General features: G+C 42.5%; 1 protein-coding gene across 1 annotated transcript in view; it reads right to left on the bottom strand.

Annotated features, from left to right (window-relative positions):
- The window catches only part of CFAP61 (cilia and flagella associated protein 61), an 88,377-nt gene extending 65,668 nt beyond the window's left edge, over positions 1-22,709 (bottom strand). Inside the window, exons 1-11 of the mRNA XM_059840636.1 lie at positions 22,509-22,709; positions 21,714-21,864; positions 19,629-19,705; positions 19,152-19,219; positions 17,978-18,119; positions 13,712-13,844; positions 11,615-11,768; positions 7,944-8,035; positions 7,452-7,630; positions 4,337-4,376; positions 3,043-3,182 (exon numbers count right to left, since the gene is read on the bottom strand). Coding sequence (XP_059696619.1) covers positions 3,043-3,182; positions 4,337-4,376; positions 7,452-7,630; positions 7,944-8,035; positions 11,615-11,768; positions 13,712-13,844; positions 17,978-18,119; positions 19,152-19,219; positions 19,629-19,705; positions 21,714-21,864; positions 22,509-22,651 — 1,319 coding nt within the window. The 5' untranslated portion in view covers positions 22,652-22,709. The remainder of the gene's footprint in view (positions 1-3,042; positions 3,183-4,336; positions 4,377-7,451; positions 7,631-7,943; positions 8,036-11,614; positions 11,769-13,711; positions 13,845-17,977; positions 18,120-19,151; positions 19,220-19,628; positions 19,706-21,713; positions 21,865-22,508) is intronic.
- Between the last annotated feature and the right edge of the window lie 1,821 nt (positions 22,710-24,530).

Consider the following 24,530-nt stretch of genomic DNA (forward strand, 5'->3'; position numbering starts at 1 on the left):
TACAGGCTATTAGCAAACATCTTCCCACCTAGCAGTTAGGAAGAAAATTCACTTCACACTGACAGTCTACAGCAGCTGAGGAGCCCTCCCAGCATCTGTTAAAGACAGCAACTCCTTCCTAGATACACACAGCTCGTGCAACCCACACTTGGGGAGTGTTGTTCAAGAAGCTGAACTACAGCTTCAGTTCCAAGAAATATGTTATTTCACCCACAGATAAAAAGTTGTGATTCATGTAGCATAATCTTTTTATTCCTGTTCTTCTGGCTTTCAATTTAAAAGTGGATGTGCTATTCTTCAGCCTCAGTCACACTGAGGCATCTTGTGGAATACAAGCTTAATGAATGGCACTGGTACCTTAAAAAAAAAATAAGATTCTGGTATGTTATGAGAAATTTCACAGCTAAATTCACTGACCATTTTTGAGTGCTCAAAAGCACACATTTGGTCACTAAATTATAAACTAATTCTGACCTTCTAAATGAGCATCAGCTGAGCTTCCACAGCTTCTCACACATTTCCAATGCTGATTGCAAGACCCAACAGTGCTGAGAGCTGCAGCTCACTCTTGTGACAAGTGCATCTTATATAGCTCTACGCAGTTATTTACTATATGTATTATGTTGTAGTGATTAATAGTGCCATATTAACATTTAATAGTATGGTAAATGTAGTTTTGTAGCTAAAATCTAACTTTTGTAGTTAAAACAGAAACTATGTATGTGGGATATTTTTTTAAAGAAAGGAATGAGGTACTCACACTGAGATCAGCCCCAGGACACCTAAATCTTTCAGAGAAAAAGAATTTATTGCTCCATTACCAGAAGAAACTAACTTCTTCCTGCCTCACTCAGCCCTGAAGATGCCATAAAGATTAAGAAGAAGCTGACACTGACCAGACAGAATATCCTTTGCTGGAATAGAATTTATGCATAATGTATGAGACGTAGGAATATGCAACAGGTTATTGCCTTTAAAAGTTATTCCTTTGTTAATGTGAGTCCTTTTTCAGGCTTATTTTGCCCAGAAAGAGGTACCTGGACTGTCTGTAACTCTTTGTTTTTATTGTCTCGTATTGTCCTAACCCCAAATGTTCAAATTTTTATTACTCATAATCATATTACTATTTTTATAACCATTTTATTACTATTAAACTTTTAAAATTCTAAAAACAAGTGATTGGTGTTTTTCACATTCTGCAGCCCTCCTCTCACCCCTGCCCAGCCCAGCCCACCAGCTTTGTCCCACCCATGCTCCAGGGAAAGCAGCTGTGCCTACAGGGCACTGCATCTCCAGTATGACAAAAACAGAAATGTGAAAAGTTGAAACTGTCTCTTTTTTTTTAAATAAGCAGATCCACCAGCTCCAGTGGGATTATGGAACAGGAGGAAGGACTATCCAAGGTCTGTACTCGTTTCTCTCCCAGCAATGAATTAACTCATTCTAGATGCTCAAGTCCTTTGACTGCTCAGAGACAAGGACACCATTATTATTATGCTTTTTAGTGAAAATTGAGGGAAAGTACCCATTAAGAACCTCAGCCTATGCCTTGTCATGTGTTATTTTTTTCTCCTTCAGTATTAAGTAGAAGACTCACAGTTCCATTTGCTGCACTCTTGCTTTTTGTGTACTTAACACTTTTTCTTATTCCTTTTTACTACCTGTACTAATCAAGAGCTCATTTTGTGCCTGTGCCTCTTCTGACTTCGCCCTTTCATATCCTCCTATTCCCCTCTTCTTACCCTGTTTTTCTTTTAGTCCATTTTCTGTGACTTCCTTTTCACTCACATGCTTTTGAAAGCCGTAGGTGCAAGTACAATGTGTTGATCTTTCACTTTCACAGATTTTGGTTATTTCCAAGAAGGTATCTGCTGTTGCACCCTGAGGGTATTGTTCTGCAGAAACTTTCCAAAAGCTTACTCTGGTTTCTCCCAAACCTTTTCTGATCCTGAACCTCAATGAGCAGCTATTTTCCCTTACTTTCCTGCAAAGCTGCAGGGGGATTTGGAAAATGCTACTGGTGACCCTATTTTGTTTCCAGGAAAGGACTGGTGTCATTTGGAATATGCACAACGTAATCAGGATGGTTAACTTTTTTTTTAAAAGAGCCTTGATAACAACTTGAATTTTGCCCAAAACTGCAAGAGGACATATGACTCCCAGCCCTACTGGTGGATTACTGAGCAGCTGGGCCTGAGATTACCAGAAATTACTCCAGCAGCTCTCTCCCCAGCCAGCTGGATTTTTACTCAGGACCCAGAAGGAGAAGTTTCATCCGAGGGCAAAAAGCTTCTGCCTCAGTCCAAGAGAAGCTGGCCAACTCCTGCATGAAGTATTTGTGTACCCCCAGAGGTGATTAGGTACGCAATTAAGCCTAGAAGTACTTGGCTAAAACCACACAGTATTTAGGTACATTAGGACCAAAACCAAAAAAAGATCTTTAACTATACCACAACTTAAGCTTGGTGTTTGGGCCAGAATAGGCTTGATACACAAGCAAAGCTTTGGAAAACTCATTCCATGTAACAGAAAGCACAGCAAGAAAGGTTTGGTGTCGCAGTTCAACTGATATCTCAGCCTACAGAAGTGTTCAGAGGATCACAGAAACTGAAGGTGTGAAATCAATTATTCAACACCTAAAGTAAAAAAGAAATTATATAGAACAGATACTCAGTGTTCCTGCTGTGATCTGTATGTCCCACAAACACACAACTACGGTTCTCTTAAGAAAGCTATAACAGATTTTGAAGAATTAAACCCACACCAGGCTATCAGGTGCCAGTATCACACAGCCTGACCCACATCCCCAAGGCCAAACACAGCACCACACTTCTCTGATGGCCTTGGCCCACAATCAGGGAACTTAGAGCCACTGGTCTATACCAATGTCCATCTTCTCTACCTTAGTACTGTATACACAAATCCCAAATGAATCCTCTCACTGTGCTTGGGTTCTCCTGAGAGGACACTCCCTACAAACGCTGGCAGGTGTGTCCCACAGCAGCCCAGAGCACAGCAGGGCTGTCCCAAGGCACGACTCACGTGAGCAATCCCGCCCGGTGGAACACGTACAGCTCCCGACCCAGCCTGGACATGCAGGAAGGGACGGCCCGAACAAAGCGCCGGACCAGGGGGAACTCTGGGACATGATGTGGCACCAGGATAACACACAAGTCTCTGTCCTGAAAGACATGGGCAGGCAATAAAATTGGCAGAAAAAGTCTTCTCTAAGCTTTACCCAAAGTCCTCTGAGGGGACAGACAGCCCTGAATGGGGGGTTTACACCGCACACCACCAAGCACTGCCCTGCCTGGGCAGCACCAAGGAACTGACAGCTCAGAAATGGCTTCACTTTAAGCAAACTATGGGATGAACATTCCTTACCACACCTGGTAATTCCATTCTAACATTTTATTTCAAAGACTGACATTGTTGGATGGATAGATCATGTAAATTTGAAATGCTTTCTGGGTTGGCTCTCTCTAGGAACTCTTTGGTGGTAAGCAGTGTTTTTAAGTGTGCTGCTTCTTAAGGCCAAGACAGTGTCTCTGGTACCCAAGGCACACTGCCATGCAGTATTTTGTAACATGACTTTACAACACTGGCATACATTAAGAAAGTCTCAAAGTGGACTGTATTACCTCAGAGTGATCATACAGGGCATGAATGGGAAATAGCTGCTGCACTGTGAATCCACAGTGCCACTGTTCAGTCTGTAGGTAAATATTATGAATCTCCTTATTACCATTGTTTTATAGGCTTTAACTCCATCTCCTTTAATAAATTTTGCTGAATTTGTTTTTAATGTGGGTACAGTCTGGATCTGTACATGGTTTTAAAATTTCTTTTTCTAAATCTGCATCTTAGAAAAGTCCCTATGGAACATAAACTAGGGAGACTATTTACCAGAGCACATAGTGGCAGGGAAATGCCTTCACACTGACAGAGAGCAGGTTTAGATTACATGGTACAGAAAAATTCTTCCCTGTCAGTGTGAGGAGGCCCAGAGAAGATGTGGCTGCTCCATCACTGGAAGTGTCCAAAGCCAGGTTGGACAAGGCTTGGAGGAATCTGGTCTAGTGGAAGGTGTCCTGCCTGTTGCAGGGGTGTATCTGGATGATCTTTATGTTCCTTTCCAACCCAAACCATTCCAGTATTCTAGGATAAACAGAGGACTTAGGTATGCATTCCATGAAGTCCAGAAGCAGCCCAGGGTAACCAGGCCCAGCACAGTCATGTGGGACAGACTCACTGGAGCAGTAGACACACATCCCCTGGCTGCCAGCTGCACTGCTGTCCCACCACACAAAATCATTCCAACTTTCGTTATACTCACTGGGAAAACACTGAAAGCATAATGCAAAAAATCCAGTGACCTGCAACAAGAGCAAATATTGGCAAATAAAGCACATATCAGAATGATCTGGTACACTACGATATTGACATCCTTGCAAGTGCAGGAGCATTTATTCAGAGGTGATCAGACAATCCCAATAGATCATCAATAATCAACTGCTGATGTTGCATGCTGCACAGCAATTTCTGACTTCTAGTGCTTAAAGCATCATTATTAACAAGAATAACCAGGATGCTTGACATAATACATGAGGATCCTCACTAAAAGGGCAGGGGGAGGAACTAACAAAACATTGGCTCTCATGTTGTTGACTCCAGCCTCTTCAGAAGCCATTCCTGGACTATCACAGCAGCATTAGTATATAGCAAATATTACTTTAGGTTACAAACAGTTGTTGCTATGTTCTACAGTACTTTCAGCCAGCACCAAGGGCTCTGTGACTTTCCACTCAGGAAAACCTGCCCAATGTGCTCTGACAGACTAACAGGAACATCAATACTTAGAATTGTTTTTAAACACTTCTTTACACTTCTCACCCACTGACTTAGAGCTGTCCCAGTTTCTTCTCCATGGTGACAACAAATTGTGACATTTCAGTGTAAAAAGACTAGAGAAATCTCACCAAAGCCCTGCCGTTTCTCCCATGTCTAAGGCTATCAAAGAGCTCAAAACCCAGTTATGCTGAAGTTTCATAAAACATTTTCCACCACCCAAGATGTATATTTTGAAGAAATTCATACAGATATATGTTACCTTATAAATACTGATAAATCAACTTCTCCTTTCAGAACTGTAATTAAGCTCCCTTTTACCTCTTTAATAATATTACTTAAAAGAGAAATAATTTCTAATTGCAATATCTATGTCTGAATGTAAACTTAAAGCTGCAAGTACAGATCAGGATTTGGGCATTATATATTCACCTATATAATACATAACTAAGACTACTTAACAGAATAGCTAATCAGGGGAAAGGAAAATGACATTGCAACTATACTGTATTGTAATTTTCTCTCTGGCATCCAGGACCTTGTTGACCACAAGAATTGAGGTGGGAGATTTTTCAGGGGGCTTAGAAAAGTATCAAGTATCACCAGACAAGCCAGCAGTTTAGTTCCTTCCCATTTCACTCTCAATGCTCTGACCAGCCACATAACAGCTCAGGATTTAGGAGATGGAAACATTTAGCAGCTTTAGTAGGTAACAACTCCCAAGGAGCAAACTTCCCCCAGGGTTAAGATGCAATCACACCTACACTTCAAGCCAGCTTCTATTTCTGGGTCCATGCTGTGCAAGGCCAGCAGGAACTCCCTCAGGACAAGATTCCAGGAGGCAGCCAGCATCACCTTGTGCCCTCCTTTACATATATTTGCTTTGCTAATATTTCTTCTGCAGGCAGGTGGATCACGTAAAGGCAAGCCAGAGAAACATACAAGCAAAATGTTTCAAAACACCAAGATCTACAGATTCCTCAACTCGGCATGAGGTAATCTTAGGAAAAGTCTTCAGAGAGGAATGCTGCCTCCTCGAGATACCCATCTTCAAATCCACACTGCTCCACAGATGTCTCCAGGTAAAAAAAAACTGGGAGCATAGCATTGAATGATAAATGCAGTGAGAAATGTCTTGAACAGAAACACAAACAAAGCACAGAGCTCAGGAGGCAAAAAACAGACAGATCCTTAGGACAGGAAGTTATGAGCAGAGAACTCAAGAAGCCTACAATGAGATTATTTACTGACATAAATCTCTAGCAAAGCTCTGAATTGCTGTTTCAGTACAATGGAATCATTCCAGACCAAGCACCTTGCCTCACTAACATTTTAATATAAAGCTTTCTTATTCTGCAATAACTATCTTACTTGAATTTTTACACTGGATTGTCCCTCAATTAACTGTTCTGGAACAGTCTCTCAGCAGTGCATCACACAGTTCTCATCACACATTAGTTGGTCAATGTTTCTAAGTGCAACACAGATCTTCTATGTTGACTTCTTGCACTTCGCTAATTAAACTAGTTCTTAACAAACTTGAGCTCTGTTACTGAGTATATCACTTTGGAAATATGTACACAAAAGGCAGTGTCTTTGCTGTGATTTGGTAACTTTGTATATTTGCATTTGCAGCAGATTCAGGGTTCGATCCCCTTGGGTAGGTGCCCTCCTTAATCAAGAAACTGCTCAACAAGTAGAACCAGTTTTCAAGGAATTCTCATTTTTCTTCACAGTGAAGTTTACTCTTACACTTCTCTTAAGCCAGAGTTCAGAAGTTGCAACTCACCAATGACTGAGTAGAAAGATGTTTTTTCAAGTTGTACTACACATGTTCAACTCATCTATCAAGACCTTATCCTGATGCCTGCTGTCTGCACATATGACATGGATTTGAAAGCATGGAAGATCCTGGGTGTGCTCAGCTGCTTCATCTATCCTGTATCTTCCTTTCTACCATCACATTGAAAAGGAAAAAGTTCCTGGAGAAGTTTCTGCTGATGGGGCTGAATATATTCAAGTGTGGAGAGAAATTTTAGAAAAAAAAGTCTAAACCCCATTTATAGCCCTATTCTAATACACCAGGATCTAAGAGTGTGAGTTCAGCAGCAGCAATCACGTTAAGAGAAAACCCCTTTGTCTCCCTCAGCTGTAGAGGATTCTAGAAAACAACAATTTCTTTCAGTGACTGGAGACAGTGTTTAGAATGGGAGCATTTACCTGCAGAGCTAAGAACAGCTTTATTGCCCCATGCAATGAGATGAAAACTACTGTAACATCTAGCTCCTCTTGCAGCTAGCCAGCTTCACAATGAGTGTCTCCATAGAGGGAAACAGCAGCCTTTTTCCACAAGCTCAACTCACATTTTTTTTCCCAATAAAAATGACTTCTTCACATTTTGCCCCTATAGACCTGTCAGAGCTAGGAAGTTGCAAGTGGAGGTTGAAACATTACTACTGAAGATAAAAGAAGCAGACAAGAAAGATGGGATTTTTTTCTGACCTCTAACCACTGCAGGTGCTGTCACTTTCTGATTTGTCCTGAAAACATAACCTTAAAAATGGTTTTTAATGGGAAAGCAGTGACTCTTCCTCTATACTTACCTAGTTTCATACTCTTTATCAATACAAAACAGACGGATACTGAAAACATTTGAAGCTCCTCTGTTCAAATCCCCCTCCTCATCAGTCTCCAGCAGAGGTGCTGCTGAGCCTTTAGAGTCTATGTTGATGACATTACCTACCAGCGGTTCAGTGGGGGAAACGGTAACAGCTCCATCTTTCTGCAACAATAACAGACAAGGGCTCACAACACTCAAAGTGTTTTCATTAGTTAAGCCCCATCCTTTCTCTCCTCTCTGTGACCCTTTCTTCCCACTCTGATGGCTGCTCATGGGGAACTGACCAATAACTGATCCCTCCCTCCAGACCCCAGCCAGAGCAGCTTCTGACCAATGCCCCACAGCAAAGGCACACATGGGCCAGAGCAGAGGACGGAGCAGGAGGAAAACAGCAGTATTTGCTTGTCCTCATCTCTGCCAGCCTTGCTCTGTATCAGCTGAGAGCCAGCAGCACTACTGGGTGTAGCAGCATTACCTGCACAGCTGCATCTGCACCAGGAACATGTTCCAAGTTTTGAGAAGAAACAGGCTCTGGCTTTTGACTTGTTTGATTGCTTTCATCTTCATCTGAGTAAAGTAAAAGAGAAAGTGCACAAGGTTTAATAGTGTGAGCTTTACTCTCAGAATCACAGTAATAGCTGGAGTGGGCCAGGCTACCTCTATTGAAAGGCTTCATTTTAACAACAGTTAAAGCAGACCCTCCTACAGCTACTTGGCTAGAGCTTCATTAGACTATTTGATCTCAAAGCAAAAAAAAAAAAAAAAAAAAAAAAAAAAAAAAAAAAAAAAAACAAAAAACAAAAAACCAAACAACAAACCAAAAAACCATCAAAAATCCAGGGAATTGGTTGTAAAATAAGACCTGAACAACCTTGGAAGCAATTCCTAACTTGTGTTTATCCCTGTGTCAAATCTTTACCCCATCTGAACTGAAAAACAGGAGCCAGTGTATTGACTGAGATCTTAAATCCCACATGTCGCTAACTTGCTTTCTGGTGATCACAAGGACAAGCAAGGGCTCTTCATTCTTCGATTAGTTCTCCTAAAATAATTGAAATTCAGGTTAAATCCAAGTCAAACCAGAGCTCCTACTGGTGCAGTAAGAGACAAGAAACAGGGATTGTAATTCCTTTACAAGTTTTACACAATAAACTCTTGAGGTGTAAGTGCTACTGCTGAAGAAAACACATCAATCAAGGACACCCTTGCATTTGGAAAATCCAGTAACATTAAGGAAATCAAGGTTTCTGAGCTCCAAGAAGAACACAAAATAAGCTTCAGAAAACAACAGAATTCATCCCTTCTCCCTCTGAACTTTGCCTTGGGACACCCATGTAAGCTGCATTCATAGACAGAAGCATTTCTTCACACAGTAACGGGCACTTTAAAACAAAAAAAACCTCAAAGGTTTAAAATAATTTAGCCAGCAGTAATTAGAAAAAAGAAAATCTTGTCTCAAAATCTGTTTCTCTGTCAAGAAAAGAGTGCAGATGCAACATGCAGGACAAGGAGAAATGCAGGGGTTAGGAATCATGGATTCCCTGGGGGTATCACAGATGTGAGCCTTCACAGAAATTATCAAATGTCGTCTTGATTAACCAGCTCCATTTCTCATTACCAACAGCCTTGCAGGTGTCAGAAGTTAATTAATACAACTCTCTTGTTGTCATGTAAATATTGATATGTTGTTTCTGACTTTATACTAAAATGCAAATCCTTAATGGCTCCACCATCCATTCCTGTCAGACGTGGCTGCATTGCTGTTTACAGACATGCTGTACACGAGTGATGTGAAGAACTGCAATACTATCACTAAATCAAGTAAAGACCACAAACAAAGAAAATTAAAATAATTCTGTGATTGCTGGGTTGTTAGCTGAGGTACAGTCATCAGGATCAAGAAGCCAGTTCACCATGAGGCCTGATGAAAAGCCCTTGAATCATTCCCACTGCATCATGTTTTCTAGCAACTAATTCATGACACCATATAGAGTAACAACCAAATTACTGTAATTACCCTGAAACCTAAGTGGCATATCAGTACAGACTGTGGTACACTCTTTCATTATTATTCAGCATTACATTTTGAAAGGAAAAAAAATATCAACCTGTGGTCTCTACTTAAAGCTAAAGAGCTTGAAAAAATAACCTTTTTATATGTAGGAACATAAAATTACTAAGGAATGCAGCTTACATTTTAAAATTTCCAGCATTCAGATTCCATAAAGCCAAGTCCAGACCTTCTATGGATGTCAGGTCACTGAACCTGCTCTGCTCTCACAGCAGGACACCATCCAGCAGCAAGTTCTCAATGCAGCCACTAAAGCAGCCTTCATGGAATGGGCATGGCTTGGCAATATCCACAAATGCAAATTACATGGGACTAACATTACAACAGATTTGAAAGGACATGGGCTGGCCTTTATGTTGGAAAGGCTTAACAGGGATGCAACTCTTCTATTCTACAATGTGCAAAGCTACAACAAAAATTTTAACTACTATTCCAGGATAACAGAATTAATGTTCCTGAGCAGTGAAAAGACAACTTTGCTATTAGGTTTCCAGTGTCTTTTTCTAGGAATAGCACCAGTCAGGCTCTCATCTTATGATACTCAAGTTTCTCCTCACACGTCCAAGATCATTGTCAGGGTTTAACAAAATCCTGTTTTTTCAGTTGGGAAGGAGCAGGGTGTTTCCCTGTGGGGACCTGCCAGAGCTAATGAACGGGCTGGTTTTGAAGGGCCAATCAGCTGGCTAAGTTTGGAGATTTGACATCCAGTTACACCACTTGAAGGAGTTAAACACGCCCCTGTGGAAAACCACATTTAAAAACTAAGGAAGCCTGGAAAAAACTCTCTTGTTTTTGTGCTAGAACAGCTCATCCTTAAAATAGCACCCTAATAAGTTGACAAAGCCCATGAAAGCAGCTGTGAGATAGCTGCAAGGTATGGGAGAGACTTTTCACACTGCAAGCAGATTTTTCCTTCCCCAGGCAGCTGATTCACTGTGACATTGAAGCCTGGTGGTCAGTCACTTGGCCCAAGCCTCTGCTCAAGCAGGGTCACCCAGAGCAGACAGCCCAGGACTGGGCTCTGGCTCCTGAGTGATCTCTCTCCCTTCTCAGTCTCATTCCTCCTCCTGCCCACACCGGTCACCTCTTCTGAACTAATACTCCTGGAGCTGCAGGAGCACAGGATCAAACAGGAGACAGGCAGCTTCCTCCATCTCCTATGTGCAAGATGCTTCCTTGCATGGGAAGGGAAGTCCACAGGCGCAGCTACAAGACCTGTTTCTCTCCCTTGTCTGTTCTGTGACTGCCAGCTTCGAGGTAACAGCTGGTGACAGCCCTGCAGCACCCTGGTTGCCTTTTTTGCCTGCTGCTTTGTGTTCAGAAAAGCAGACACATAACCTAGTGGTGGAGGTGTTTTATTCCACTAATAATTAGTAGATAGCAAGATGCCGCCCTTCTGCACAAAATGCCCTTTGACATTGAAAAATAGAGACAACAACTGTAAATCATTTACATGACACTTCTGTTCTACAAACAGGTGACATATTTGTGCTCCTGGTTTTTATCACTCACAGGAAGCGGCTTGCACATGTGTTGCTATATTGGGCCCAATATAAAAGCAGAATAAAGAGTCAGTTCCCTGATCTCCCAAAATCTTGTAACCCAGGAGACTGCAAACAATAAGCAAAGAGCAGAAGCTGAACCACAAGAAAAAAAGATGACATAAGTCAACAGGACAATGTAACAGGCACAGTTAGCCAGCTGCTCAGCTACCAACAGACCTCACTTCACCACCAGATTTTACAATCACAGCTTCCTTTAACAGCACAACTCTATCTGATAGCTGATGTGTGGCATATACTGTCTTTCTGAAACTTCAAGCCCACATTTATCCCATAGTTGGTACAGGCCAACTCCCCACAAACAACAATCACTTCTGAGTCAGAGACCAGGGCTATCAAAATTCCCCTCCTCAATTAAAAAAACACCAGGCATCCTACTTCAAAATCAGGTATGTTAATTTCTGTTTTCTTCCTAGTAAACCTATATATCCTTTTCCAACCTTCTGCAAAACCTACTCACAAGTTAGACACAAACACACCTTGAATTTATTTAGCACTTTAGAATATAGATACCTCCTTGAATGCTTGGCTTCCGTGGCACTTTGAGAATATCCTCAGGATGTGGCTTACAGAGTCCATGGAAAGGCCCCAAGTCAAAACACTCTTGAAACAAGGAAATGTTCACATCAGAACATAAGCTCATGAATCCTACGGCAGTGCCACCAACCTGGAAGATAAAAGCCATGTCACATGAACCTGTCATTCTAGGATAGGGCAAAAAAAAATGAACAAAAAACTTCTGAAACATCAACTTTTATGTTATGTTCCCTCTCTGACTGTGCATAATGGAAAACTATAAAGGAACTATTTCAGCAAAAGTTAAAGATCCTCTTTTATTTTTTCCTGTAACATATGTACTAGGACCTCTACAGTAGATGTTCTAATTCTTTTTTTAGCTATGACTTGCAAGAGTATTAGGTTTATATATAAAGGCCAAATAATGACCTAGAGTTTCAGTAAAACATTTGTTATGGCAAATACAGAACATACTTCCAAAAATGTATCATTTTGTTTAAAAAGTTACAGTGCAGCTGAAGTAGAACCTGCATTCAGTTAGCTGTAATAGTTGGCTCATTACTGGACACTGATTTGGACCCAAATTGGGGTCAAACTGACGGGTGTATTTAACTCTCCTAAGAAATTAACTCAAGAAATCAATTTTGTATAAGGAGTACCTAATGCAGTACGTATTATTTGCAGCACTTGTAAGCCCCAAATATGTTTGTGTTCTAAAAAAAATCCAAGAGCTAGTCTTAAAACCCAAATGCTCTGGCAAACATGAAAGTGATGGGATCCCTGCAATGCTGGCACCCATGGTACTCTGGATGCCTGATTGCTGCTGGAGCTCTCAGCATGACACACACTGGGGCCAGGGAGAACTGGCATGCTGGAGAGCTTCTGGCTTTAACCTGGGACAAATCTAGAAGAAGGAAGCTCTTAAGTTTTTAGTAGTGTATGCAACTTTCTGGTGAAACACATTATCAAAACACATTTTTGTTCCTCCTCAATACACATAATGAAAGCCTTTACAAACCTAATGAAAACTCACATGCTGGATTTGTACAGCTGTTTTATCAAGCCATCAGCACATCAATAAAGACTTGAAAAAGTGTGACGTTTAATTTTTCTGCCCTCAAACAACAAGTGATTGTTTGTTTGCCTTGTTTGCGTAACCAACAAAGCCGGGGTGCCACAGTTGCCTGGCTGCTGTGTAATTTCAGGCCCAAGGCTCAGCAGAGGCTGATTAACCAATCCATCTACCATATGTGCAAAAAGAGGCTGCCAGCTTCCTTCTCCGCAGGGGAAGCTGGCATCCATCATGGTTTGCGTGGAGGTGCTTTCCCAGCCCGCCGTGGCAGTAGCAGCTGGGATAAACTGGGGGCTTGGAACACCTTTTGGTGGTCTCACATTGAGCTCTGAACATGCCACTGGAATGTCTTATTTATAGCAACAGCCCTCTGCAATGTGCCATTACACTAATGGTGCATTGTTTCCCATTTGGCTCCCAATGGCAGTGATTACATGTTGCAATTTTATAAAACCATTTGCCACAAAAAGCAGATTTCAGGAATTAAGGAGGTTATATTGCCTATCAGCTTGCACTGCCATGCACAATTACCAACATGTGAAAATCTTAAGAATTTTCAGGAGAACTATTACCATTCCTTTCTTATTTAAATTAATTCCTGGGTTTGTCTACATTTCAGCAAAAATTCATTTGAGCCAAGAGAAAGAAAAATTATCTTCAGGACTTAAAACTGTGAAAGGATTACTGGCTACACATTTTCACATGCAATTTTAGCTTTCGCTAGGAATGAAAACAGGTCAGCTATAATGCAAATGTCTAAAATGACAACATGGCTTCATCAAGACAGTCTGTCCAAATTACTTGAAAATTACTGGGAATTGCTGCTTCATTTCTGAACTAGAAACATCACTCCTGAGGACAGATACAAACTACATTGAGAAGGGTACTCACTGTGTGGGTATAGAGCATGAATTCTTTTTACAGGTGGGCTGCTGATTTTATACCCTGAGCTAGAGTGAGCTGTCACACAGGACATCACTAAGGCTACGATCAGACAAAACCAGAGGTCATGGCAGACTGACCTCACAAACAGCTGCCTGATTTTCTTCACCTTCACGTTCTAGGAGATCAACAAGGAGATATTCACCATAGGTTTCCTTCAGAGTCTCACTTTGAGGTGTCCAGATTAGCATGAGATCATCATAATCTTCCATCCTACAAAACAGAGATCAGGTAATGTCCTATGGCTCTGCCATTAATAGGCCCTGATACTTCTGTTCTACTCCATTAACATACGGAAAAATATTACAAATACTTGTTCAAAGCCTGCACCCACAAATCACTTCAGCTAGGACACATTCCCAGTGCACACTAAAGTGAGAGTCAGCACCAGAGAGACAACCCAAAAGCCAGCAGAACCCACCAAAATCTGCACTGCTCAGTGGAGATGCTTCTCTTGCTCTAAGAAAATATATGGGAACCCCAGCTCAAAATTCTCCTGCCTCACTCTCCTACACCTGTAGTGGAGCACTCATACAGGTCCCAACCTACATGGATTTTTATTTAAACAGGCAACAGAGACTCTTTCCCATTTATAGCCCGGGTCAACATAACTCTGAATAAGAAAATCCAGCACTTTTACCAGAACAGTGGCAGAATTCATCAGTCACCCATGCTGAGACTATGGCACAAAGGCAGGTGGCAAACCAGCTTTAGCACTCAACTGCTATCAATAACATGAAGCCACTTGTATTTATCTCTTGGAAAAATGCCGGAATTGAGTGGTGCAACCAAAAACAGCAGAGAGGAAACTTCGGCTGCGTTGGGCTGCCAGAAGGAACAAGTGCAACAAACTGCAGGGAAAACCCTCCCCGCTCTGGGCCGGGAGCAGGCAGCTACCTCGGCTATCACACCGACACCCCAGGAACACTCGCCCTGACCGTCCCGACGAGTCGGGCTCGGCTCCGGCCCCGCGCGGCGACACCGGGGCTGACGGAGCCCCGCGCGGTCTCTGCCGCCACCCGGCGGCCCCGCCAGGCACGGGCAGCGGCTCCTTCGCTTAGGATGCACAAACCTCCTCATCTTCCTGCTTGGGAACTGGGACCGGCCCGCGGCGCTTCCCTCGCTTGTCGGGGATGCACAAACGTGCTGGGCCAGGGAGAACCAGGAACTTCAAGAACTTCCCGGGGTTTTGGGGGAAACTCCTGTTGTGTTCCAGGGTCCCACTGCTCAGGTAGGGAAGTGCCTGTATGTGATACCTGTAAGCTGGAGATCATTGTTCCTCACAGGCAGGAACCCAGAAACAATAAACAGATTCTCAGTGCTACTCTTTATGTGTGTCTGGATTTGGAAGGAGCTTTAAACAAAACACAGCTGGGCAAAAGAGGTTCTGTTTCTCGTTGTATCAAACACTGTCTGAGTTCCTAAGCACTGCCTGACTCCAGCACAGGAGAGGTGCTCAGGGGGTCTCTGGATGCTTTTGCTGCTCCTGCACACCAGAATGGATGTAACCTCTGGGTAAGACCACCTTTGTAACCAACGCTAAGGAGCCCTTGGATTCTGACCCTGTTCCTGCTTTTTTTTTTCCCCCCCTCAACTAAAATGAAGCTCCAGCAGCAATGAAAACTCCATAAAAACTTACAGTAACTAATTCCTTACCCCTCAAACCAAAATGGTTACCCTCATCTCCTTCACAGGAAGTATCCCAAGGGAAAATCTGCAGTGAGGTTTTCTATTATCAGAACATCACCACCTCAGCACAATTAATTAGTACAGCAAATCTGTTAATAAGCTCTCAAACCTCAAAAAACCAAAAAAAAAGAGGGGTAACAAAATGAGACTGTATCCTAATTGAACCCTGTTATTTTGTGGAGTTCATAACAGACGCACACCTCCTCCAAATGGAACATTGTGCCAAGTGTTTTGAGTGCCCCATGTCATTCTGCTCTGTGGGACACAGGACAAGATGCCACACAAAGGTGCAGATGACAATTCCTGAAGCCTGACCCTGTGACAGTCAATGGGACTCTGCAAACACCCATTCATCTTCCTGCACACTACTCTGTAGGAACACAACCATTTAAACTTGTTTATTCTGTTTTTAGTATCTTCCACCACTACCACAATATTAAACAAAGTAAAGAAACCCTCCAAACCCCAGTAAGCTTTCCAATATAAAAATGCCACAAAATTCCTCTACTGTGAGTGCAAGCCCAGAGCTGCAAATTTGACTCTTGCCTACAGGGCACAAACCCAAGAACGGCAGGATCTGGACAAGACACCAGCAAGAACCTTAAATATCAAAGCTTAGTGGGCTGCATTCTGACACATTCTCACATTATAGAGGTCAGACAGAGAGTAACTTCGAAATCGATGGCTAAACAAAGTATCAGTTTACAGCTGCTTTTCCCCCTCTGTAAGCAGGGGAAGAGGGGACAGAGATTAGGCTAATCTCCTCTCACTGCCCCAGAACATGTTGCTAGGCAGGTGGCTGCAGACAACATCCACAGAGGAGTCTCTAAGGGCTCCCACTGACTGTTACTATGGATGCCAGTGAAGCACAGAGGTGAATGCAGAGGAAAGGGAAAGGCAGAGCTCCTTCTGCAAACAGAAATTAGCCTTACCTGTTATCCACTGATGGGCAACACTGAAGTATGAATTTTGTATCACCACTGTGTAATTTCAGAGGAAAACCAATTTCCCAGTCAATTTTCTAGTAACACCAAAGCTGAGGAAATTTTTACTTTTTATAACAAACTACCAAAATCCCAGACAAGATGGCAGCTCTTATCAGGTATATTGCTATGGCCTAAGTGACATTTCCAGCCATGCAAAAGAACATTTGAATTGACAATATGCAATGGCCACCAAAAAAACAAACAAACAAACAAACAAACACAGCCTAAACTGAAAAAAAGACAAACATGATAGTCAGAACCAAGACATATGGAAAGACTTAATCTTCAGGCATTAACTCACCCACTGATGACTTCTCTATATAAAAGTCCATTCACTTAGTTATAGGTGATAAGAAAACTCAAAAGAAAGACTCAAAAAGCCTAACAATTGTACATCTAGTTAGTATGAGAGAGATTTTTAACATATTGAAATATCCAGAGCTACAGCAGGAGGATGCGAAGCAGCAAAGGTCAGGCCTAATGCCTTTTTCTTAAAATGCTCAAAAGTCGAGCAACAGGAGGAGCACAAGCTGCAGATTTGCTTCAGACCCATGTGGGAAAATTCAATATATGCAATAAAACACCTCCAAGACAAGCTTCTTTTAGAATGCAGCCCAAGCTGGCAGCATGAACCAGCCATAAACAAACAGCGTGGCTTTACCAATTAGACACACTCAATGTGGCATCACCATCTGCAGGCACTGGTCAGTACAGAACCCCCCAAATCCATACCATGTGCTAGAGTCTCCAAGGAATATGCTTTTTCCCAAACTCCAGTCTCCACTGCAGGTGTCAGAAACGCTAATTTAATCACCACTCTGTTACCTAGCCATAAAGCAATACTTACATTTACTACCTGCAAAAACTCCAGAATAAATAAGAGTTAAATCAAACTACTGCTTCATAAAACATTACCCTGCCAGCAGTCTTCCCACGGTGAAGAGGGCAGCAAGTAACCCAAAATTTCATGTTCTATTTCAACCACACTACAAGGAAGCATCTCCACAGCAACAACAACAGGAAAATCTCCAGGCCCCTGGGTCAGAAACCTAGCATTTCTCTCGTCCTGGATGCAACACTGGTACAGGCAGAACACACATGGCTGGAAAAACCAAGAGTGCCAACAGCTGTCTAGTTCAGCCAGCAGATCACAGAATAAATATCCCTGACAAAAAATAGTTTTCCTACATAGCTAACTAGCATTCAAAAAAATATATCTTGCGATGAAATAAAACAAAACCAGCATAATCCTAGAACTACCTAGTCTGGCTGTCACAGAAAACTATCACTAGCTGGGGGCTGTGTACAAATCATGAGCAGGACGGGACTGCTAGGAACATGCCTTGAGCTATTTCATTTTCCAGCATCAGTTCATTACATGGTTATGACAATGGGAAGATGCCATCAGCTCACATCCCAGGCAGCAGACAAAGAACTTAATGTTACAACTTACTCTAAAAGTTTTTTGACCAATCACACAAAGCAGAAGCATACTGACAGTAGTTCTATCCAATCACTATAAGCACACATTCCTTTGGTTAAAACAATGCTGAGAGCATTGCTTTAGAGCAGCCAAGCTAAGCTACTGGTTCTGCAAACCAAAGAAGGAAACTGCTTCAGTCTCCCCCAGCCAGATGTGCTCAGGGAAGCAGAAGCAAGGAGCTGTGTTACCTTGCTTGGCGCACGTACAGCCGTGGGTGACACCAATGCCTCGGGCATGCCAGCAAGGTGAAACGTCTCTCCATGCGTGAGCGTGGAACAGGCACGATCCTTTCAAAGACATTCCCCAGGTCCAGCTCTGAATGACAAAAACCTGTCAAGGCAACAGAGAAACTTCATTATGCAAGCTTGAAATTAGCAGCAAAACTGTCTGAGGAAAATGGAGTTTCAAACTTAAACCATGGATAGTAAAATGCTCCAAGTCTTTTAAGTTAGGCAATGAGGCTTAAATGACAGCAGCATAAATGTGTGAGAATTGTCACCGAAGTCATCTAATTAACCCAGCATTCCAAACCTGAATAAGCTTCAAAGCAATCAGAAATTGGTAGAAAACAATCCCTATAAGAATAATACAGCCAATTCTCTATGCCTCTGGAGAACTTCTCTCAGGACTCACAATACTGAAGGAAAGCTGATATTGGTTGCCAGGGTGGATTTGACAAAACCCTGAATTCCAGACCTGTTTTCTGTAATTGACATACCACTACGGTCTTTTAGTGTGACTTGGAACCAATATGTCTAGTAGTAGGCATACCAGAAAAGTTCTAGCTCACTTTTCAGCTCAATCAAGTGCATGCTTGGTTTATCAGTCGGAATTCAGGACCAAAATTCCACACCTGGTGCTGTTCTCTGCCTAGCATGTGTATTCTCTACTTTTGTACCCGTTTTAGAGGAAATAATCTGAGTTTCCTTCTACGTCTCCAGTAGCCCCCCTAAGCCTCACCAAAGTGTCCTCTTCCAATCTTCACTGGCTTGGCTAAGTAAGAGAAAATGCCCAATTTCAAGTCTCTTAGCTCTATTCAACAAGAAATATTCACAAAACCTGTAGGTATTGATTTTTGAGATCTTTACCCCTTTCTGATGTCCTGTTTCTGGCAAATTTAAAGATTGCAGGGAATGGACAGACTGCTGAATGGCTGCTGGAATGAGCATGGAACCACAGCTACCTCTTGCACATGGGATCCTCACAAGAAGATACTTTTAGATGATGTTTTTCACATCATAACTGTTCTCAGATAACTGTTCTCAGTATTAAAAAAGAGAACACCACAACAAGCTCTCAGTGCGTATTAATTAGGTTTGGAATTGCTCTCACTTCAAGAATAAAGCAGTTTTAAGCTCTTACCTAACCTCTCCTCAGCTGGTATAAAGAGAAGTATAAATTGCAGATCTGGTAGTAAGATGAAAGCTTTCCTAGACAAATAACAAACATATTCAGTCTTTCATTAATACACCCATCAATGACAGACAGCAGCTATCTTTTTTAATATATACTTTTTTTCCTCCAGTATCTCTAACCTTCCTTCATAAGACCACATGGCTCAACAATTAAAACATTTCTGACAAACAATATCATGTGAAATTTATCTGGGTAATTTTGACTGTTTTTTCCTACCTTATTTCTTTCACATTTCCCAATCTTTACATTTCAAACATCCTCTTTTTTTTTAGCAGCTTCCCAGTGGTGAAATATTTAAGATACCAGGCCTCTGCTGGCAGATCTCTGACAGGGCATCTGGGTGAGACTGCTTGACCTGACAGATGTGATTTGACAGCAGGAGAAGGCACATGCCTCACTACCCAAGGCTACACAGGAACTCACCTAACAATTTCTTGGGCACATCCAGCTGCATAACCTTCCTTTGCCACAAAGAGATGCACAAAGAGCGTGTTCAAAGGCTACAAAACAAGGAGTGAAAGTCTACACACCATGCAACTCACGTTCATTCCATCAGCCCAAGTATTAGTACACATATACATTTCCAACATATGTGATCTGCACTCAAGAAGCAGTAAAATACACATAAGTGACTTCAAAGCATGTGTGGGTAAAGTTATGCAATTAAAGTGCTTTATATAATTTTGTGATTCTGCCACATTTTTTCTTTCTATTCAGTTTATTATTGTTTGACTGCAATATACACTGTACATTTCGCATTGAACAGTATTAATTCTTGACTAACAGCATTCAACCACATTAAAAATTCAACAGGTGTCTGACATTCTTTTAAGGTTAAAAAAGAAACCTCAAACCAAAAGCTCACCTGCTTCTCATAATCCTAAAGTGGTTTTTCTTTGAAGGTAGTAAGAAAAATTACATATTTTAAGATGACATCATTAGACACACAAATACCAGACAGAAACAGGGCAGACTAACAGACACTTTCATCTTGTGCACCTTCCAGTAAACATGGAAAACCCCTGTGCTGAAGTGGCAAGGGCTATTAAATCAGCTGCTCTCTAGCATATTCATTACAAGTGCTGGGTCAGTGAAGGTCTGCCTGTAGATAAAAATACTTAAAATGGAAAACCTGAGATGTTCTGAATAGTACAATGTTCAATGAAAACACCATAGCTAGAGGCACCAAACTTCGGCAATTTAAGAGCAACAATGATTTCAATAGAGGCTGCAGTACATGGACCAGCAACAGGACAACAAGCTATTGTAACAAACATCTAAAGACAGCCCTAAACATCAGGCAGTTTGTTTGTTTTCTTAGAAGTAAAGGGAAGAAATAAAAAATATATTACTGTTGAGGTCTGAGAGGACACCAAGTAAGCCAGACATGGATTGCAACTGTTTCTGAATAGTGCTGGTACCAGACAATCCAGTAAAGCATCTTCACTTATTCCTTTCTGCACAAGTCAACTCCCACTTCAGACCCTGAAATTATTTCTGTACTCTAGGAAAAAGACAGGTCAACTATACTTCACAGAATCCTATGTTCAGATGACCTGAGCTTTGAAAAGCACTCCTGCATGGATTTAACCTACAGTTCACCAACATCCTCTCATCAAGTTATACCCCAGAAAATGTTCAGAGCTTCTGCCAATGCAGAAGCATAAAACACTGAATCTTCTACACCTACTTCAGCAAATAAACTTCATTCTAGAAAAACAGAATGCTGCCTGTCTGTTTCACAGTATTTTTCACTACTGGTTCTGAGCAGAAATTAATTTTTCTTGTCTTTTCTCTGTAGGCCCCTACATCAGATCTGCAGAGCCACCAGACAGCCTGAGGGGGGGAGATCACAGCACAGCAGAACCTGCAGAGCAGCTGCAGCTGTACCCTGAATGAAGTGGCTGCCCACAAGTGCTGCTCAAGGGACAAAAAGTCCATGACACGGAAATCACAGGTCCTTTTTGCACACTCCCTTTGGCTGTACTGGTGGCATTTCCTTTAAGAGCACACACTTTCAAACACTGCTTTTGTCACTTTACCTCCAAGCCATTGCTTAACATCACAGAGGACCCTGGGCAATTAACGAACAAAACACCCAGAGATAACTGCAGCAGGGCCAACACCTTATTATGGCATGTGCTGCACACCTTAGAGTGCTTGGGGTTCAACATTTTCTGTATTTTCTTAACAATCCCACGATCTAGTTCCCAGCTGGACTTGGTGATAGGGGAGCATTTGAGTGCTGAACTCATAAGGGCCTGTTTCCAGTCTGTAGATCCTACCAGAAAGTCACAAGCTTGCCCAAGCAGCAGCCTCCCCACCAGCACTGAACAAGTCCACTACAGAACTAAGGTTCCCCTTGTCAGCAGGGTTGGACAAGGACTCCATCACCTTCTGCATCCTGAATGCCTCAAAGCTACTGGAAACAGACTGTAGACATCCATGTGTACTTGCCACACCTGAGCCTTAAATGAAAACTCAACTAAAATCACACAATTTACTTACAGTGCACTTATTGTCAGGGTAGTTTTCATTCAGGAATGGTTCCCATTCAGCCTGATCGGTGATATTCCAGTTTGGATAGTCCAGAAAAGCAGCATGGGCTATAACCTCATTCTTCTCATTGCAGAGTGTCAAAGCAAGATTTGATAACTCTCTATGAAAACAATTTAATTTTCCACAAGTTGAAGAAACTCCACATAGAAAAGAGACTAACTGTGAATTTAGCCTTGGAACAGCAAAATTAGTCATGTTCAAGAGGGTTCCCAGGTTCAGACCTCAATAAAACTTCATCATCCACACACTAACTTGGAATTGTTGCTTCAGTTCCACATATTTGTGTTCTAGCACTATAAAAATGCAGGTGGATTTTCAAATCTTTAATTGTATTAGAAAATTTGAGATGCAAGACTTAAACATTCCCTTCCATTTGTATGTTTCTTCACACATCTCTTTTCCCCCAAAGAGCTGTTAACTGGGATTTTTGCTTTTAAGAGGGAAAAACCAGTCACCCACCAGTACCTGTCTGTCACACAGCCTGTCTGCTGATAGTATTTCTCCTGCAGCATTTCTTCTGAGCTTTTACAAAAGGAAGCTAGTATAGAATCAAACCTTGTCCACCATGGCAGAGACCCAGGTTTGCACAGTCATGCATGTGACAGACATGAAAGTAGATTTTCTTTCCATTTTTAGAAACAGCACAAAAAGTCATTATGTCACACCATGTCAAGGCTCAGAAGGTTTTCTGCTATTTTCAGTGCAATTTCCCGAAAGGTGACAACCTAGAACACCATTACTTACAAGAGATAAGTGACATCAATCCTTCCAAAGACATCTTCTGTGACAGGGCTGAAGAGGCTGATAATGCCCGGAATATCACCTGACTCTGTCCTTCTGACAATGACCACATCTGTATTTTCCCTTGAGGAGGTTACCTCGGCCATCCCACCAGCTATCCTGAGAACCAAGGAAAACACTGCTGGCTTCAGCCATCCCACTGCCACCCCCTGCCCGCCACGGTCATTTCAGGGGAGTTTTCATAACAACTCTAAATTGGGGCAGCTTCTATGGATTCGGTGCCTGGGTCCTGCATACCTCCACATAGATATGCACTGCCTGTCCAGTGCACACCTGAAATGCAGCAGGCAATCACTCCTGAGGTCTGGATCCTACAGAGCAAATGAATTGTTTTAACAGGCTACAGCTGCTTTCTTATTTATTCATTTGCCTGCTAACCAGCTCATCACCAAGAACTTCAAACTCAAAGCCCTTCAGTGAGAGGTTCAGCTGTGGGCAGTCAGGAGGCTCAGCTGCAAACAATCAGGGACACAACCTCCCGATTAAACAGCAGCTTCAGGTGAGTTAACTGTACTTTGTCCGAAACAACTCCTCGAATTTCTTTTGAGGTCAACAGCAGGGCTTAAATTTCTAAAGGAATTCAAAGTTCTGTGGCTATTCAAAGTTCTACTGCTTTCCTATGCAGGGAAAAAAAAAAAAAAAAAAAAAAGTTAAGAAGTAAAAAAAAAGGTTTTTTTTTTTTTTTTTTTTTTTTTTTTTGTGGTTCCGAATTGACAAAATGTGCCACGCACAGCTGATTTGTGGATCCGCCCAGAAACTTTAGAACACACGGGGCAGCAGCTTCTCAAAGCACCTGTGACCATCCCCTCGGGTCTAACACCCTTTAGCTGCTCAGTACTGCAGCCAACAATCAGGCACGTGTAATAAAGCGACCAAACAATGGCTTCCCGCAATTTCTTAAATATATGTGCAAAATAGAGCAGTACTAACTAGAAAAAAAAAGCCTAAACCGACGCACCTAGACCAGCAGAGCAATCTCACTACTCTGCCAAACACAACAGCCACTTCCAACAGTGACTCCAAATGCTAATGTGATGCTCAGTTGTTAGGCAGCGCAATTCCCAACTAAAACGAAAAACCAAAAGAAATGCAGATTTTCACACCTCTTAAACACAGATAGATTCACATGGACTTCTACATCTTTCACAAACAAACAAGACATTCCAGCGCGGGTCCTGAAATTAACCTGAGGCGACACATCCTCTGCAAACACGCGTCGATTTAAAAAACGAAAACTAACACAAACTTTAAAGGGCCATTCACCGGCTGAGGTTTAGCGCACCAAGACGACTTCAACTGTGGAAAACCGCTTGCCACATTTTCAGTCAATTGTTTAACTTAAGGCAAAAAACCAGAAATACGCCCGCATCTCCACCAGCTCTCCTAAACGCACCCGCAGGCAGCAAAACCACTATTTTCACAGTAAAAGTGTACCATTCTCGTAAGGAAATGCTCTGTTTCTATAGCACCTCCTGCACTCGTCCCGCGGAGCAGGATCCCAGAGACAGCCAGCAGAACAGGCAGAGGAGGGCGTTCCCCTCCCGAACTCAGAGCAGCTCCCTCCCGCCTCCGCATGCAAACACTCTCTTGAAGCATAAGCAAGATTCCACGCGGGTTTTTTTTTCTGTTGTTGGCTTTTTTTTTTGTTGTTGTTGTTGTTCTTGTTCTTGTTTGTAGCCCAGAGCGCACCGAACACACACATACCTCGGCAGAGCTCTGAAGAGCTGTGGAAGGCTGCGGCTCTTAGGGGGGACCCCCGGTGGCTCGGGGCGGGGCCGGACCGGGCAGGGGTGGGGCCAGGGGCGGTACCGCGGGGTAGGGCGGGGGCTGGACACCGGGGGATAGACACGGGGGATAGACACGGGGGATAGACACGGGGGATAGACACGGGGGATGACCATGGACGCCCCCGAGGCGGCCTCACGGACCCCCGGGCGCGAGCGACCCCCCTCAAGCCGGCGGGCC

This window comes from Haemorhous mexicanus, chromosome 3 (genome assembly GCF_027477595.1).
Source record: "Haemorhous mexicanus isolate bHaeMex1 chromosome 3, bHaeMex1.pri, whole genome shotgun sequence".
Taxonomy (NCBI): domain Eukaryota; kingdom Metazoa; phylum Chordata; class Aves; order Passeriformes; family Fringillidae; genus Haemorhous; species Haemorhous mexicanus.